Source organism: Nematolebias whitei, chromosome 16 (genome assembly GCF_014905685.2).
Source record: "Nematolebias whitei isolate Nwh7 chromosome 16, NemWhi1, whole genome shotgun sequence".
NCBI lineage: Eukaryota > Metazoa > Chordata > Actinopteri > Cyprinodontiformes > Rivulidae > Nematolebias > Nematolebias whitei.
The window spans coordinates 14,714,102-14,729,041 of NC_056513.1; the positions used below are offsets into that span (position 1 = coordinate 14,714,102).

A 14,940-nucleotide genomic window follows, 5' to 3' on the forward strand; every position below is an offset into this window, starting at 1 on the left:
TAAAAAAATCCAACAAAGTTAAGTCAGGTCCTCTGGATGTTTTTTTTATCTATTTATTTTTTATTGAAACGTTTCGTCTTTCATCCAAAAGACTTCATCAATTCGAGGAGCTACAACAAACTCAGTCTTATAAATAGCACCTACACATCCTTTCAACAAAAGGAAACCAGAGGACCTGACTTAACTTCGATGGATTTTTTTTTTTACCTGGATTATTGAGCATGAACTTTGATGTTTTGAACCACTTTGGCCATGGCTGCCTCAGACGAGTTGGCGGGGGAGAGGGCGGACTCCAGAAACCATCTGAGCACCATCATGTGAGGTGCTGTTTATAAGACTGAGTTTGTTGTGGCTCCTCAGACTTATGAAGTCTTTTGGATGAAAGGCGAAACATCCAAAAAAAAAAAAAAAAAAAAAGTCCAGAGGACCTGACTTAACTTTGTTGGATTACTGGGTATTGTAGTATAAATATTATGTTGCTGTTGCTGCTGCTATTTGTTCATGCAAATAACCTCAGAAATCTGTTATAGATGGCTCTTTGATGTGATGCCTATTGAAAAAGATCTGAACTGCAGTAGTCGCATCAATCACCTATTCAAACCACAAAAGAAAATCAAAATCATGTCATTAAATGATTTCCTAGATGATTTTCTTTCAGTTCAGTTCATTCATAAAGCAGTGATTTACAACCAAGCTCATACCTTGACCTCTACACATAAAAACAAACCCAAATCTATCCAACAAAGTTAAGCCAGGTCCTCTGGACGGTTTCTTTGTGTTGAAATGTTTCATCTTTCATCCAAAGGACTTCATCAGTCTGAGGAGCCATGACAAACTCAGTCCCATAAGTAGCACATTCACATAGTGGGCCAACCAGTTAGATGGTGATTTCATTTGGATGATAGACAAAACATTTCAACACAAAGGATCTTAACTTTGTTGGATTTTTTTATCTGGATTATTGAGCATGAACGTCGACGTTTTAAACTCCAATCTAGTTTCGTTTAGTCTGTTTTATCTTTGTGAAACTACACCTAAAGGCAGTCCCTGCTGATATAAACAATCAAATCTTTTGAATCCTTTTATTGCACATATTCACTTCTTAGCTTTGATTTCTAGCAATAAGAACAAACCCATATTTTTAGTTTCCTTCTAAAGACATTTAAAGATAATATTTTATTAAAAAAACTAGTAAAACTAAAACATTTGATGTAGTCATTTCAATCGCTCCATTCCGATCTGTTTCTCATTCACAGCCCACTTTTCTTCCTGTGCTTCACAGCCTAAGTCATAAAGAATTCAGTTCCTGCCTTCTACATGAGGGTAACGTTATTTAACAGACTGATTTATGTCAGAGAAGGCTTTAAAGGGCCGAGCAGTCGATCCAGACTCCTCCGACTGCACCGGAGCACCTCTAGCCTTCTGCAGTGTTTGCTTTCCCTCTCACGTGGCCACGCACAGTGATTATATTCAGCCTGATCCAGCAGTGGTTAGTGATTAAAAATGCTTTCAGATGTTTTATCACAATATTTGTACGGTCACCCGTGTGATGAACAATTAAATCCAATAATAAAATGTAATGACAGGAAAACCTGAATGTCTTGAAGTTGTGCCAAAATCACACAAGAGTTTTCGGGAAACTGAAATATGTGGAGACAATTATCTCTGGCAGCAGAAGGATTTGGAAAGAAACAAAACACCAAACTGTTTTTCAACATTTATTAATGTTGATTTTTTTTAAATATATATATATATATATATTTGGGGGGGTTCTGTTTTTGCTGCTGCTGAATATATCATGTGCCTTAAATCTTTCATCAGCATAGGCAATCTTTTGTGTTTGTTTCTCGGATCTGAACAAGAGTTGAATTGTTTCTGTTGCAGTTTGTCATTCACTGCTGCAGGTACACTGAGGTATATAACATGCCAACTTAATTAGCTTCAGAACTCAGTCTTCAAATGAGTGAAATGGCTTCAGAAAACCTGAAAAAAAAATTCAAGACCAAAACTCAAGACCAGTTTAAAGCACTGTAAAAAATGATGGCTTCTTGGAAGCAAAATATAAAAGAAATGAAGGAAGACTCAAGAATCTTGTAAATGGTTAAATTAAATTAAATTAAATTAAATGGTGGTGGTGTTTTTTTCACATGCTTTAAAAGTTGAGATAATATTTAAGTTTCAACATTTTATGGAAAATGTTTGGTGTTGCATCATTTGTGATTTTCGTGTTTTGCAGTGGAGGCTCGTGACAGCGGCGCTCGGCCATTTTCAGGGACAACCACTGTCTTGTGTTCCGTGCTGGACCACAATGACAACCCACCAGAGTTTATGCAGTCTTCGTTACAGATCAGCCTGCCAGAAAACCTCCCTCCTGGAGTTATACACACAGCTCAGGCCTCTGACCCAGACTACGGAGAAAATGGCACCATACACTACTCCATATTAGGTAAGGAGCCCGTATGCAGTTCAGTATCTCAAGGAGGGAATCAGATTCCTACTGAGGAAGTATTTTCTTGAGTTTCTGAATGTCATTTGTGTTGTTTAAATACAGTATTGTTATCAGTTCAGTATGTACAATACATATACATAAGCTTTATCAAAAAAGTGAACCTATATTTAAACAAAATTGGATTCAGTTCAACTGAAAAAACACAGACTCATCAGAATCTATTCTAAATTATCTTTTATTTCATTGAAATATTAGTATTTAATTTTTTTCATTCAACCTTTATTTATACAGATTAATCACATTGAGCCTCGGAGACTCATTTACAAGTGAGACCTGTTTTAGGCAGACAAACAGAAATAAGTAAGGAAAAGAGAAAACATGAGGGGGAAGGGAGGTAAAACAATTGTATCACACACTATGTCCTGGTCAGGGCACAGTGTGAGAGCTGGAAAAAAAAAGACCTTGCACATAAACAGCAGACATAATAAGCATCATAATCCATTTATGCACGAGGAGGCCAACAAGGGCAGTGAGTTGTTCGTGGACTGCCAGAAAGTTCCATAGTCCTGATAAGATGGCACAGTGTCTATCAGCCGGCTCAACTTTGACACAGATCCACAGATGTCCTCGGGAGGGAAGCGATTGGGGAGGCAGAGATTCTCGTTCACATTTACCAGGAAAAGTTTGAGATAGCTGGCCGAATCAAGGCTGAGTTGGGAAGCCCATTTCAGATAACACAATTGTTTTGGGTCAGGCAGACTCTGCTTGATTTCTTGAGTTCTGCAGGTACGTCTCAGGGGCGATTCCAAACAGCCAAATATTGTCGTCACACTGCTGGACTGAGCTAGTAGCCTTTTCCAAAGTCAATTCTATCCAGCTATCTTGGAAAAAGTAGAGACTTAGCAACTATTTGGTATATCTGAAGCAACTCAGTCTTTTTTGATTCATTTCAATATAGGTTTTGAAAGATGCACTTTACTGAAACTGTTGACATTATTTATGTTGGCTGCAGTGTAAGTAACTGATTGGATAAATTGGGTTTCATGGACAAATATAACTGTGTATCATAAGCATAACAATGAAAAATTATCCCATGCTGTTTAATAACTTTAGCTAATGGAAGCATATACTGTATAAGGTAAAGAGTATTTGTCCAAGCACTGAACCCTGAGGAATTTCAAGACTAACTTTGGTGTATCAAGAAGATTCATTGTTTGCATAATGCTAACTTACTTTTTATGTATATGAATGTTTCTGTTCAGTGCCCGGAGATGACTTCTGTTGTGACTTGGCGCTATATAAATAAACTAAATTGAATTGAATTGAATTGAAATTAAATTAAATGAATTGCAGTCCCTGTAGAGTTTACGGTTCAGATTTTGATGGATTTTAACTCAGCTTTAGATATTGTTGAGCACCTTTGTGCTCAACTTTAATATATTTAATTCAGGATTTTGTTGGGATTTTAGATACTTCCCCAGAACTATCATATTTTTTGAAAAAAGTGTCAGTGTTCGAACAAACCTGATTACATCAACCACTGACTTGTTTCTCAAGGTTCTGTTGTTACCAATTCTGTTCTTCTAAGACAAAATGGTAATAAATTTAGCAACACCTACCCATTTATGCAGATGACATTCCACTGTACCATTCTTATTAAGAACTCTCAATTACAGAGAACCAGAACTATTGCCATGTTTCTTTGCAGCATTTTGAGTTTAAACTTATTAAAACAATGCTGTATATTTATTTAGTCCCTATTACTTAATCACTGTTCACTGCTTCTAGGTGAGGATTACAGAGGTCGATTCACCATCGACAGTCTCAGCGGGGCTGTCAGTACTACACAGGTTCTTGACCGTGAGGAAGCACAGAATTATACTCTCACTATTCAGGCCCAAGATTGTGGTCCAGCCCCACTCAGCTCCACCACCCAACTTTATCTGGTGCTGCTGGACCAGAACGATAACGTCCCCACATTCAGCAGTGAGAGCTACCACGCCTCCATCAGCGAGGGTTTACCTGCTGGAGTTGAGGTCCTACGTGTTAATGCCTTTGATCCTGATGACGGGCCTAACGGGGATGTGACCTACTCACTGACTGAAGACAGCAGCCACGGGGCTTTTTCAGTGGATATCTACACTGGATTGATCCGCACCACCAGACCTCTGGATAGAGAAAGTGTTTTTCAGTACACCCTCAGAGCTGTGGCCACAGATAGCTGCGCTCTGGGACCACTGAGCTCCGTGGCATCGGTTACTATACAAGTGGAGGATGTGAATGACAACTTGCCAGTCTGTGACCAGAATCCCTTCAACACTTGGGTTTCCACAAAGACTCCACCAAACCAGATAGTTGCCACTGTGGTGGCAACAGATGACGACCGGGGCGAGAACAGGACGATGCAGTTTATGTTATCCGATGAGGAAAATCTGTTTGACATAAACACAGAGTCAGGAGAAATCTCACTGAGAAGACGAGTGAGAGCAAGTTTTACTGGGAAAAAGCTGCAGGTGGTGGTTTCAGACCGAGGCCTTCCTTCTTTGACCTCCACCTGCTTGGTTTTCATCCATCTGAAAGGAGAACATGATGGACTTCAGTTCACAAACAAAATGTACAATGCTACGGTCGAGGAAAACAGCAGAACAGGTACGTTGTATCACCTGCGTTCTGTTATAACTAAAATTCATGAGAAACCTCAGCACACTCTGTCACTTTCTCTTTCTCAAGGCACTTTGATTGTGAAAGTGGAGGCCAGTGATGAAACAAAGAGTAGACAAAGAATCACATACTCCATATTTAGTGGCAACGAGAATCACGTTTTCTCCATGAACCGTCACACAGGTAATAAACACATTACTCTCGATCTTTTCTTGTTCAGTTACAGCTGTAGGATTTCACTTTACTCATATAGATTAGTAAAGTTTGCAGTAAAACATTAATTATTAGTTAGTAATTATTAGTAAATGACTAAACATTAATTACTAGCTTCAGCAGAATAGCATTTATATTAAGTACATAATACAGAATTCTGTGGTTATTTCCAACCGCTAGCAGCAGAAGCAACTCGCTGTTACTAAAGCTGTCAGTTTAAAACCAGTTCCTCCTTAAAACATGCATTATCCTGTCTGATGTTGATGTGGAAGCTATTTTTTGGTTTACCATCTTGCTTCCTCCTGATTTAGGTGAGATCCGAGTGCAGAAAGATAACGCTCTAGATTATGAAGCTAGCCCTCAGATCCAGCTGGTTGTACTGGCCGACAGCGGGATGCAGACAGCTCACTGCAGGGTTATCGTCACCCTGCTGGACATTAACGACAACGCCCCACAGTTTGAACACAGCAGCTACAGAACATCTGTTTGGGAGGGGCAAGTGCGCAACACCTACGTCATGCAGGTACATCTCCAACATTTAAAAATCTCCTTGAAACACAGATCAACCATGGTTTCAGTTACTGTTAGGGTTTGAACGGTGAATCTTCTGATGCTGATCATTTCATGTATTTTGAGCAGGTGTTTGCATCTGACGCTGACAGCGGTGTGAACGGACATATTGAATACTCCATCCTGTCTGGTAACACTAACGAACCGTTCGTTTTGGACTCTGTGAGAGGCATCCTTGCCACCAACGTTTTACTGGATCGTGAGATCACTCCTTCGTACAAGTAGGTTCAACTAGCAAAGTATTAAATAAACTTACTGCATACAGAGTATTTATAGATGTGATTTTCAAAGTAATGCCAAAATAGAAGAAGCAATATTACACACATAATTAATTGTTTTCATAAGTGTAGTATCAGAATTACTGATGTATTGTGAATATCAGAATGAATTATAAGAATTACTGTATTAGCCAAAAGTCTTATTGTTAACCTTACATAAGTCAGAGCATACATAAAGCAGACAGATGCTGAGTACATAACTGGTACCACACAGGAACTGAGCTATATTATGAAGAGATGTTATGCCCTGTTCTTGCAGGGCATGTACCAGGTACATACCTGGTACTTACCTGGTATCTACTGGGTACATACCTAGTATGTACCTGTTATCTTTGGAGACTGGGCTGTATTATGAAGTGACTTGTTACCTTGTACTTTCAGGTATTGTATCCTGCAAGTAACGAGTTGTAATATGTACTGCTGTTGATGTTTCTGTGTCGGGTCATTTTGAGACCTGCAGACCAGTGCCTCTCTTTCTGATTTCAGTCAACTGTAAGACTATGAGCAGGCGTGAGACAAGTTTTAACTTTATGGTTCCTTGTTCTGTACTGCTCTTCAAAGCTTGTAGAAAAGGGAAAATGCTTTGTCAGATTTTTGGGGAATTAGCTCTGTAACTGAGATAAAGTAGGGTTTTTTATATATCTGCTACAAGTATAAGTGGAGAAATTTGAATTTGGTTTGTCAAACTTTTCTCTCAGTGACAGTGTATGTAAAACCTTATGTTGCATTGTTGACTTGTTCTTCATCTTTAAAACATGTTGTTTCTTTGTCACGATCAGTGAATTTTGCCTTTTTGTCTGTTGGTGCCATGGATTGATATTCAGATTTGTTTTTTGTTTTTAGTTTTTTGTGCCTCCTGCTCTTTACTCAGCTTTTTCTCATGAAATTCACTCATGTTATTAGTGTTCTAGTTAGCTTTACCTCTTGTGTGGGTATTTGTAAGTTCTGGAAATTTCAATTTCGGCTTCCTCTGCCACACCTGCTTTACATTCAGTTCTTATTTCCCTCAGCATACAGTCGGTTCCTATTGTTCTTTGTAGAACTCTTGTCATCTTCTTTCTCTGTTATGGTCTTCTCTGTTCTGTTATTAAATTGGTTCTTTCTTCGTCTGACTGCTTCCTAAAACTTTTTCCCCCATTTGGTTCTTATTTCACCACAGTTTGTAATGACTTTTTCTTGGCTCTTAAAAATAGGAGTGATAAATTGCTAAATCCAGTGCGTATAATATAATCTATACACTGTAAATAAGCATGAAGAGTTTTACAGACTTCATACGTATATGTTTTTGATCCTAATCGAGTAGGCCATGCTTTTTTCATCTTTTCTTCGGGAATAAGTCATCTGACTACAATCAGAGCAAAATAAAATATACTTCTGTTGCAGATACAACCGAAGCTCTGTTAGGTACTTGAAAGTATAGGAGTTGAGCTTGCACATGTTCTTCTGTCATATAGCTGTAAAAACCCATCTGTGATATATACAGATGGATGAACAGCATCATATTTTTGCTTCTTTTCTATCTTAGGCTGGTTCTGAAGGCTGTGGACAAGGGCAAACCATCTCTCAGCAGCACTGCTGTCGTTAGGGTCCAAGTGGTGGACATCAATGACAATAGCCCGGTTATTCCCCCAATGGAGCCTGTGTTCATAGCTGAAAGTAAGTCTAAACCCTCTCACATCCCTGCTTTCCAAGCTTTTTGAAAGAAAAAATAGCCATTCTCTCCCCAGATCTACCAGCGGGGTATCTTGTCACTCAGGTGACTGCGAATGATGTGGACCTGGGCTCAACCATCACCTACAGCTTTTCAGATAACAGCAGCACCAGCGATGCCTTTGCTATTGACCGCTACACCGGAGCAATTACCCTGACTCGGGCTTTGGACTTTGAGTTAAAAACGGAGTACAATCTAACAGTGTGGGGGTCCGACTCGCTCCATCAGACCACCGGAGAGGTTAAAGTTCATGTAGTTGATGTCAACGACAACGCTCCTGTCTTCACACAGGCCTCCTATCAGGTACAAATAATATATTTATCCTCCAGAATGAATAGAAAATTGATAAAATGTAGTTTTTAGGTTTTTACACTTCTATTGATCTACAACTTCATAATTATTACTAGAATGTTAAATGGTAGAGCAATATTTTTTTAATCTCGCTCTTAAAAAAGAAAAGTTCAAAAGAATAATCGTACTTATAGCACTTATTTTGCATTGTGACTTAGTTTTGGTTAAAAATAAATAAATAGGATAATGTAATGTATTATCTGTTGTTTATCTGAAAAAGTTTGTTTTAGTGAATAGTAATACTTGGATAAGACCAGATTATTTATTATAAGATACTGATTTTATGGCCTCAGAATATTAAAATGGTCAAAGTTTTTCCATGATGGTATGTTGCGTTTTTGCAGCAAGCTAAATCATCGTTTTCTCTTTAAGGTGGAGTTGTCAGAGCTGGTCGCAGAAGACGTGGTAGTTGTGTCTCTCGCTGCTACAGACAAGGACTCGGGACTCAATGGCAACATCAGCTACAGACTACTCTCTTCTCTTCTTCAAGGCTTCTACATCCAACAAGACACTGGTAAAAAAAAAAAAGGATGAAAAACTTGCACATATGTTTATGAGTTCATGTGCTGGCATGCGTTTGTTAGTCAGAATAAGATGTTGATCATTTCTAGACAGACAAAGGTGTGAAGTCGACATGCCTAGATTTCTAGAGTTTGTTTAAATACAAAGTGTGTAAAATGCCAAAAATTGTGTCTTTAATCTACAATGGGCAATGTCTAGTTGGATTCAGGCCATCCATCAAAGAAAATGGTATACCAAATTTAATTTTTGTTCAAAAATATCATTTGGAAATGGGGGAGCTGTGGAGCCAGTTTACAACACTCATCCACTAAAACCCATAAAATATGACAATTCTTCTCATTCCTAATGCTTAAGAAAAATTTGATCAATTTGGGGGTATGTTTAAGCCTCAGTGGTGTAGTCTACATGATACGCAGGTATACGGAGTATACCCACTAGAAAAGCTTAAGAATTTCAGTATACCAACTTAAAAGTGCCCAGTGATGTGTGACATATCATTGGGCACATGTCATTGATACGTTAAAAGGCAATTAAACACTTCCGTAACAATCTTTTTCTGTATGCAGCACTTGTTTATTACATTCTCTTATCCAGCAAATTATTGTACAATTCTGTATTTACTACTTAATATTTGAACATGTTTTGCTTTGATACTGTTTTATAAATTCTATAACATGTTAGGCTGATTGGTAACTCTAAAGTGTCCCTAGGTGTGAGTGAGAGAGTGAATGGTTGTTTGTCTCTATGATGCCCTGTGATGGACTTGTGACTCGTCCAGGGTGTACCCTGCCCCTCACACAGTGATTGCTGGACATGGGCACTGGCGACCCCCGTGACCCAAAACTGAAGAAGTGGATAAAAGATAATGGATGTTTTTAATACAAAGCCAAGTATTGTACAAAGTTTGTTGTGCATTAATTCAAATATAAGCAACAGAGAAAATTGAAAATGTTCAATATGCTTAAAAATCAAAATAAATTGACGATTACATTGTACTAACTGGTGTATTTTGGTTTCTAAGCACAGTACCCACTAAAAAACGTAGACTACACCACTGCGTAAAAGCGAAATTCATTTGCGAGGAGAATAATGCCACAAATACAACAGGCCTTTACGATGCTTCACATCTCAAGCCTCGTTGAAAGGACACTGAGAAAACTACAGCTTGAGCAGCTCAATATTCAGCATCACAAGTTATTCAGAATTAAACCTCTGCAGAAGAACTTTTCGTATTGTTTATGTTTTAAAGTTTTGAGAAAATCAGCAGACAGAAAAAATGAAAACACTTAAGAAGTCAATGGGATGTAGCAAAACCCATAACTGTGCTGTTATCTCAAAGTCACAAAAATAAGATAACTGCTGCAAGGCAGAAACCTAACCATCTCTCCTCAGTCTGGTTCAGCTTTTTCAATTAGGAGTGATTTGTTGTCTCCCTTTATGTTTGAGCCCTAAAACTGATATGTAGAGGAAAATTTGACCATACTATTTTTAGGATAATTATGATTTCCCCTGTATATCAAATTAAATTTCCAAAGGAAATTTGCATGGATGATATCTAAACATTCCTGATTAACATCCAACATGTAATCTAGTACTTTCTTTGGAGCAGCAACTCCATTTATCTATTTATTTATTCCATATTTATATATTTCTCAGTGGATGATACTGCTTCAGGAGGCATATGATCATCATGTACAAAAGCTGAAGTGGAATAAAAAATTGGTTGAGGAAACTCTTTGATGCCATCCAACAAGAAAATTACTCCTGCACTCCACATATGGAATTAATTTAAAAAAGATTTACAGAGGATGCAATGTTGTACCGAGATACAGTATGTACAGACCATGGCAGGCTTGATGCAGGGCTCTTGGAGCATGCAAGCCTGTGTTACAGTTATTATTTTTACAAGAAAAGAATTTTGGAATAATTTGTAATACAGAAATAACTGTAATTTCAGCCAACAAAACAGAAGTTTGTCTAATGTTCAAAGAGAAGTGATTTAAAACTGTACAAGTGTCTGGCAAGAATAGAAAACTTGTCAATGTCATGAATTTAAAAGTAATGTTTGGGCCCCAAACAGTCACTTGTCTGTAGGGTCCTTTATGTTAGGGATTCCCTCAACCATCAGTCTTATACAGCCAACCAGATTCAGATTTATTTCCACAGAAGTCTTATTGGAATCAGGTAACTCATACATATTTTGGTATTGCAGGTGCTGTTTTCACCAACAAGCCCATGAAGAAAATTGCAAACGGCAACCCGATCCATCTACTGGTCGAGGCAAGAGATGGAGGCGATCCTGTGCTCTCCACTGTCACATCCGTCAACATCCACATTCTGGACTACAATGACCATGAACCTTTGTTTCATCAAGATGTCTACACTCTTTCTGTCCCTGAGGACACACCCACTGACACCACCCTACTTACTCTTTCTGCAGAGGACAGAGACTGGAGCCCCGAAAATACCCATCTGGACTATGAGATCGTCAGTGGAAATGAGGGAAAACGATTCTGTTTGGAAGTGAAAATGATACTAATTGAAAATCGAATGGCAAATGTAGGAAGGCTTGTGCTGTGTCAACCTTTAGACCGTGAGACAACTGAGAGCTATGAACTAACAGTTACTGTTTCTGATAGAGGAACGCCTCCACTGAACAGCTCGGCTGTCATCAAAGTGACCGTTACAGACTGCAATGACAACTGCCCTATTTTCTCCAGCACAGAGTACCACACACAAGTGAGTGAAAACAGCCAGATAGGTACCACTCTGGTCCAGGTCAGTGCTCAGGATCCTGATCTTGGAATCAATGGCCTTGTGCGATATGACATTGTTTCTGGGAATGGAAAAAGTCACTTCAAACTTGACTCTCAGTCAGGTGTTTTGGTAATCAACCATTCACTTGACTATGAGCAGGACTTAAAGTACACTCTGACCATCAGAGCTTCAGATGGAGGTGATGCATCTGAAAACCATAAAATGGCTTTTACAGTTGTCTTCATCGAAGTCCTGGATGAGAATGACAACACTCCATACTTCATGTTCCCTACAGTGAACTGTTCAGTGCTTGAAAACCTCCCAGCTTTTACTCATACATGTTCTGTTCATGCTGTTGACAAGGATTTAGGTCCATATGGCCAGCTTACCTATTCTATTCTGTCCTCTTGCTTCATGGACTACGGAAGTGGCAACCCAGAGAGGAAGGAGGCTTTTGCCATTGACCCCCTTACAGGAGATATCCACACCAGACAAACCTTTGATTATGAACGTGACAGCGAGTACTGCTTTGTAGTGGAGGCCAGAGACAAAGGTGACAAAACAGCGACAGTGAGAGTTCAAATGAGCATTAAGGGAGTGGATGAGTTCAGTCCCATCTTCACTCAGAAGCAGTACAACTTCCTCCTTGCAGAAAATGTAGAGTCTGGTGATACTATTGGTTATGTGATGGCAATGGACCATGATAGAGGAGTGGATGGACTGGTAGAGTACTCACTCCTAAATTCAGTGCCTTTTTTCTCAATTAATAAAACAATTGGTGCCATCTTTGTGTCAGGTCCTGTATATCACAGGAGAGGAAGCCATACCAGCCAGGGGGGCATGATGGAACTGATTGTGTCTGCAGGAAGTCCCAAATTGGGTTCCAGGACTACAACTTGCCTTGTTTTTGTAAATATTTCCAGGTCATCTGACGCACTTATCGGGGTTCAACTTGAGTCACACGTGCTTAGTTTGAGTGTCGCACTGCTCTTGTTCCTTTTTGTCCTCGTCATTTTTGTGGGTTTGGTTTTCAAATTTAAAAGTAAAGAATCTACCCTTGGCAAGAATGCTGCTATTGTTCCACACGTGAACCATAGTAGTGGCTCATTTGATGAATCCAATGGACAAATGCAAAGCACTATATCTTTGCGAGATTTAACACAGGGCAGCTTCTTGACTACAAAGAGGGACAACTTAAACCAGTACAGTCACTCGGACTCTAGCGGTCGTGGGTCAGCAGAAGGAGAGACAGCTGAAGATCAGGAAATCAAATGGATTAATGAGTACCCCTGCTGTAAAGAAGACAAGTTTGACAAACAAACCACAGAAAATCCAAACTTTACCTTACCAGGAGATATTTCCTGCCACTCTGTCAATTTAGAATCAGAACCCATTATATCATTTAATAAAAGTTTAGCCACAGGAATGTCCAGCATAGAAAGTCTCCACCATTTCAAAGAGGAGGGAGGTGGGGAAGGATTACTTCCTGCAATACTTAGAGTGAAAGATTTAGAGGAGAGCATGGGGACAAAAGGGTATGCACCACTTTCTGAAGCCCAAGCTCGTGCAGACTCTCTGTCTTCATTGTTTTATCTTGAGGAGCAGCTGCAAGGCAGCTACCACTGGGACTACCTTTTAGGCTGGGAACCACGCTTCCAAGCTCTGGCTTCTGTATTCACCGACATAAGTATGCTCCCTGACGAGGAGCTTCAAGGTGGCCAAGAGGACTTAGCAGCAGAGTCAAGCTGTCTGATGTACCCACCGCCTCTAATAACTGGAGTGGCTCAGCCTGGCATTAGGACTGTTCCTTCAAGAAGACCAGGACGAATGCCAAACCTGAGCAGGAAGTCCTCCTATCCAAAATATGCTTATTCACCCTTAGCCAGAAACACAGGACTTACCCCATCGGCTATGACGCCTACTTTCTCCCCATCACTGTCTTCTCTCACTGTCCGGACCCCCAACGCCTCACCGGTTGTCTCAGACACTGGGGTGGGAGGGATCAGACTTGATTCAGGGCCCCTCACTGCAAGTCTTTTGGAGGCTGAAATTCAAGTTTAAACACAAACAATTATAAATGTAAATTTAAACTGTTTTTTTCTTACCATTTGAATGCACTGAAAATGTGTTTTTTTATTTGGTTTATTGACATTTTGATACATACCTGGACGTACAGTGTTTACAACAAAGTCCTTGTGTATATTTAAGTTTTTATACTCACTCGTTCTAGAAGTTGAGAGACATTGTAAAGAACCCTGATTTAATTATTAATATCAAGGATGGTCTCAAAATTAACCTTAATTATAAAACTAAACTAATGTAAAAAGCCTAAATTAAACCTGTTTGGGGTTATATTTTTGTAATGCAGTATCTGAATAAGAGCAGATGTTCTAGACTGCAATTAATCATTGATGGTTTTATTTTAAACATGTTCATATGTGCAGAAAATGAAACACTTACTTTACTGCTGTTGTTTTCTTTTAATTTAAAAATTATTACGTGTGGTTTTGCTTTAATAACCAATGGTGTCTGTGACGATGTCTGTCTTTTTGAAATCATAAAAGTGGTTTTGTTGAAACCAGATCAGTTTTTTACCTTCCTGGTTTTAATACATACTGGCTATAAAACGTCAACAAAATCTACACAAGAGCTAACTTTACGTTTGGACCTATTTTGGTATTCTTCTTTTTTTTAAAACAAAAATTATGTCTAGTTGTACTTTGTATGAAGATATCACCCAAATTTAAAAGAGTTAATTCACAGATACATATATGACAGAAATGATGTTGTTTTACTGTCCTTTTTTATTTTTCATATTTTTTGATTATTGTTGTTGGACTGTTTCCTTCATGATTGTTTTTGTGTCCCTGTGTATAAATACGCAATGTACAGCACTTTACACAATTTTTTATTTTTTTACTTTAAATATTAATAAATTAACTAAGAATTTTGTATCATAGAAACACTGTCTTTTATTCTTATACTCTGAAATTAATTTTACATAAAAATTTTTATATCCTCTTGGGATTACAATTATTGTGCAGTAGTCCCTCGCTACTTCGCGGTTTGGTTTTTGCGGACTCGCTCTATCACAGTTTTTCAAAGTAAGATTGGACATGACGCACAACTGGCTGATTGATGGATGAGCCGCACGATAGGCATGGAATTTTTATTTAAAATAAATTATTTAAAATTATTTATCACCTGCTGCACCTTTTTTGCAACCCACAGCCGCAGAAAAAGCTTCTTCCTGTAGCTGATCAGCTGATCTCCGTGCAGAGCGGAGAAGTGGGCGTGGCCAAGAACGCTTGCAGGTGGCTAAGAGCAGCCAAGGCAGAGAGCTGAAATCATGACATGCTGTGCTCTATTAGAGCGTTTAGAGTTTAGAAACATTGTTTAGAATATTGCAAGAGTGTGGTAAGGGTTTA

At 38.8% G+C, this 14,940-nt stretch overlaps 1 protein-coding gene across 1 annotated transcript in view; it reads left to right on the top strand.

Moving 5' to 3' along the window:
• Positions 1–13,573, top strand: part of dchs2 (dachsous cadherin-related 2) — a 36,258-nt gene extending 22,685 nt beyond the window's left edge. The window contains exons 7-15 of the mRNA XM_037690533.1: positions 2,237–2,446; positions 4,238–5,098; positions 5,180–5,293; positions 5,635–5,846; positions 5,963–6,114; positions 7,697–7,827; positions 7,899–8,185; positions 8,606–8,747; positions 10,968–13,573. Of these exons, the coding sequence (XP_037546461.1) occupies positions 2,237–2,446; positions 4,238–5,098; positions 5,180–5,293; positions 5,635–5,846; positions 5,963–6,114; positions 7,697–7,827; positions 7,899–8,185; positions 8,606–8,747; positions 10,968–13,573 (4,715 nt within the window). The remainder of the gene's footprint in view (positions 1–2,236; positions 2,447–4,237; positions 5,099–5,179; positions 5,294–5,634; positions 5,847–5,962; positions 6,115–7,696; positions 7,828–7,898; positions 8,186–8,605; positions 8,748–10,967) is intronic.
• The last annotated feature ends 1,367 nt before the right edge of the window (positions 13,574–14,940 follow it).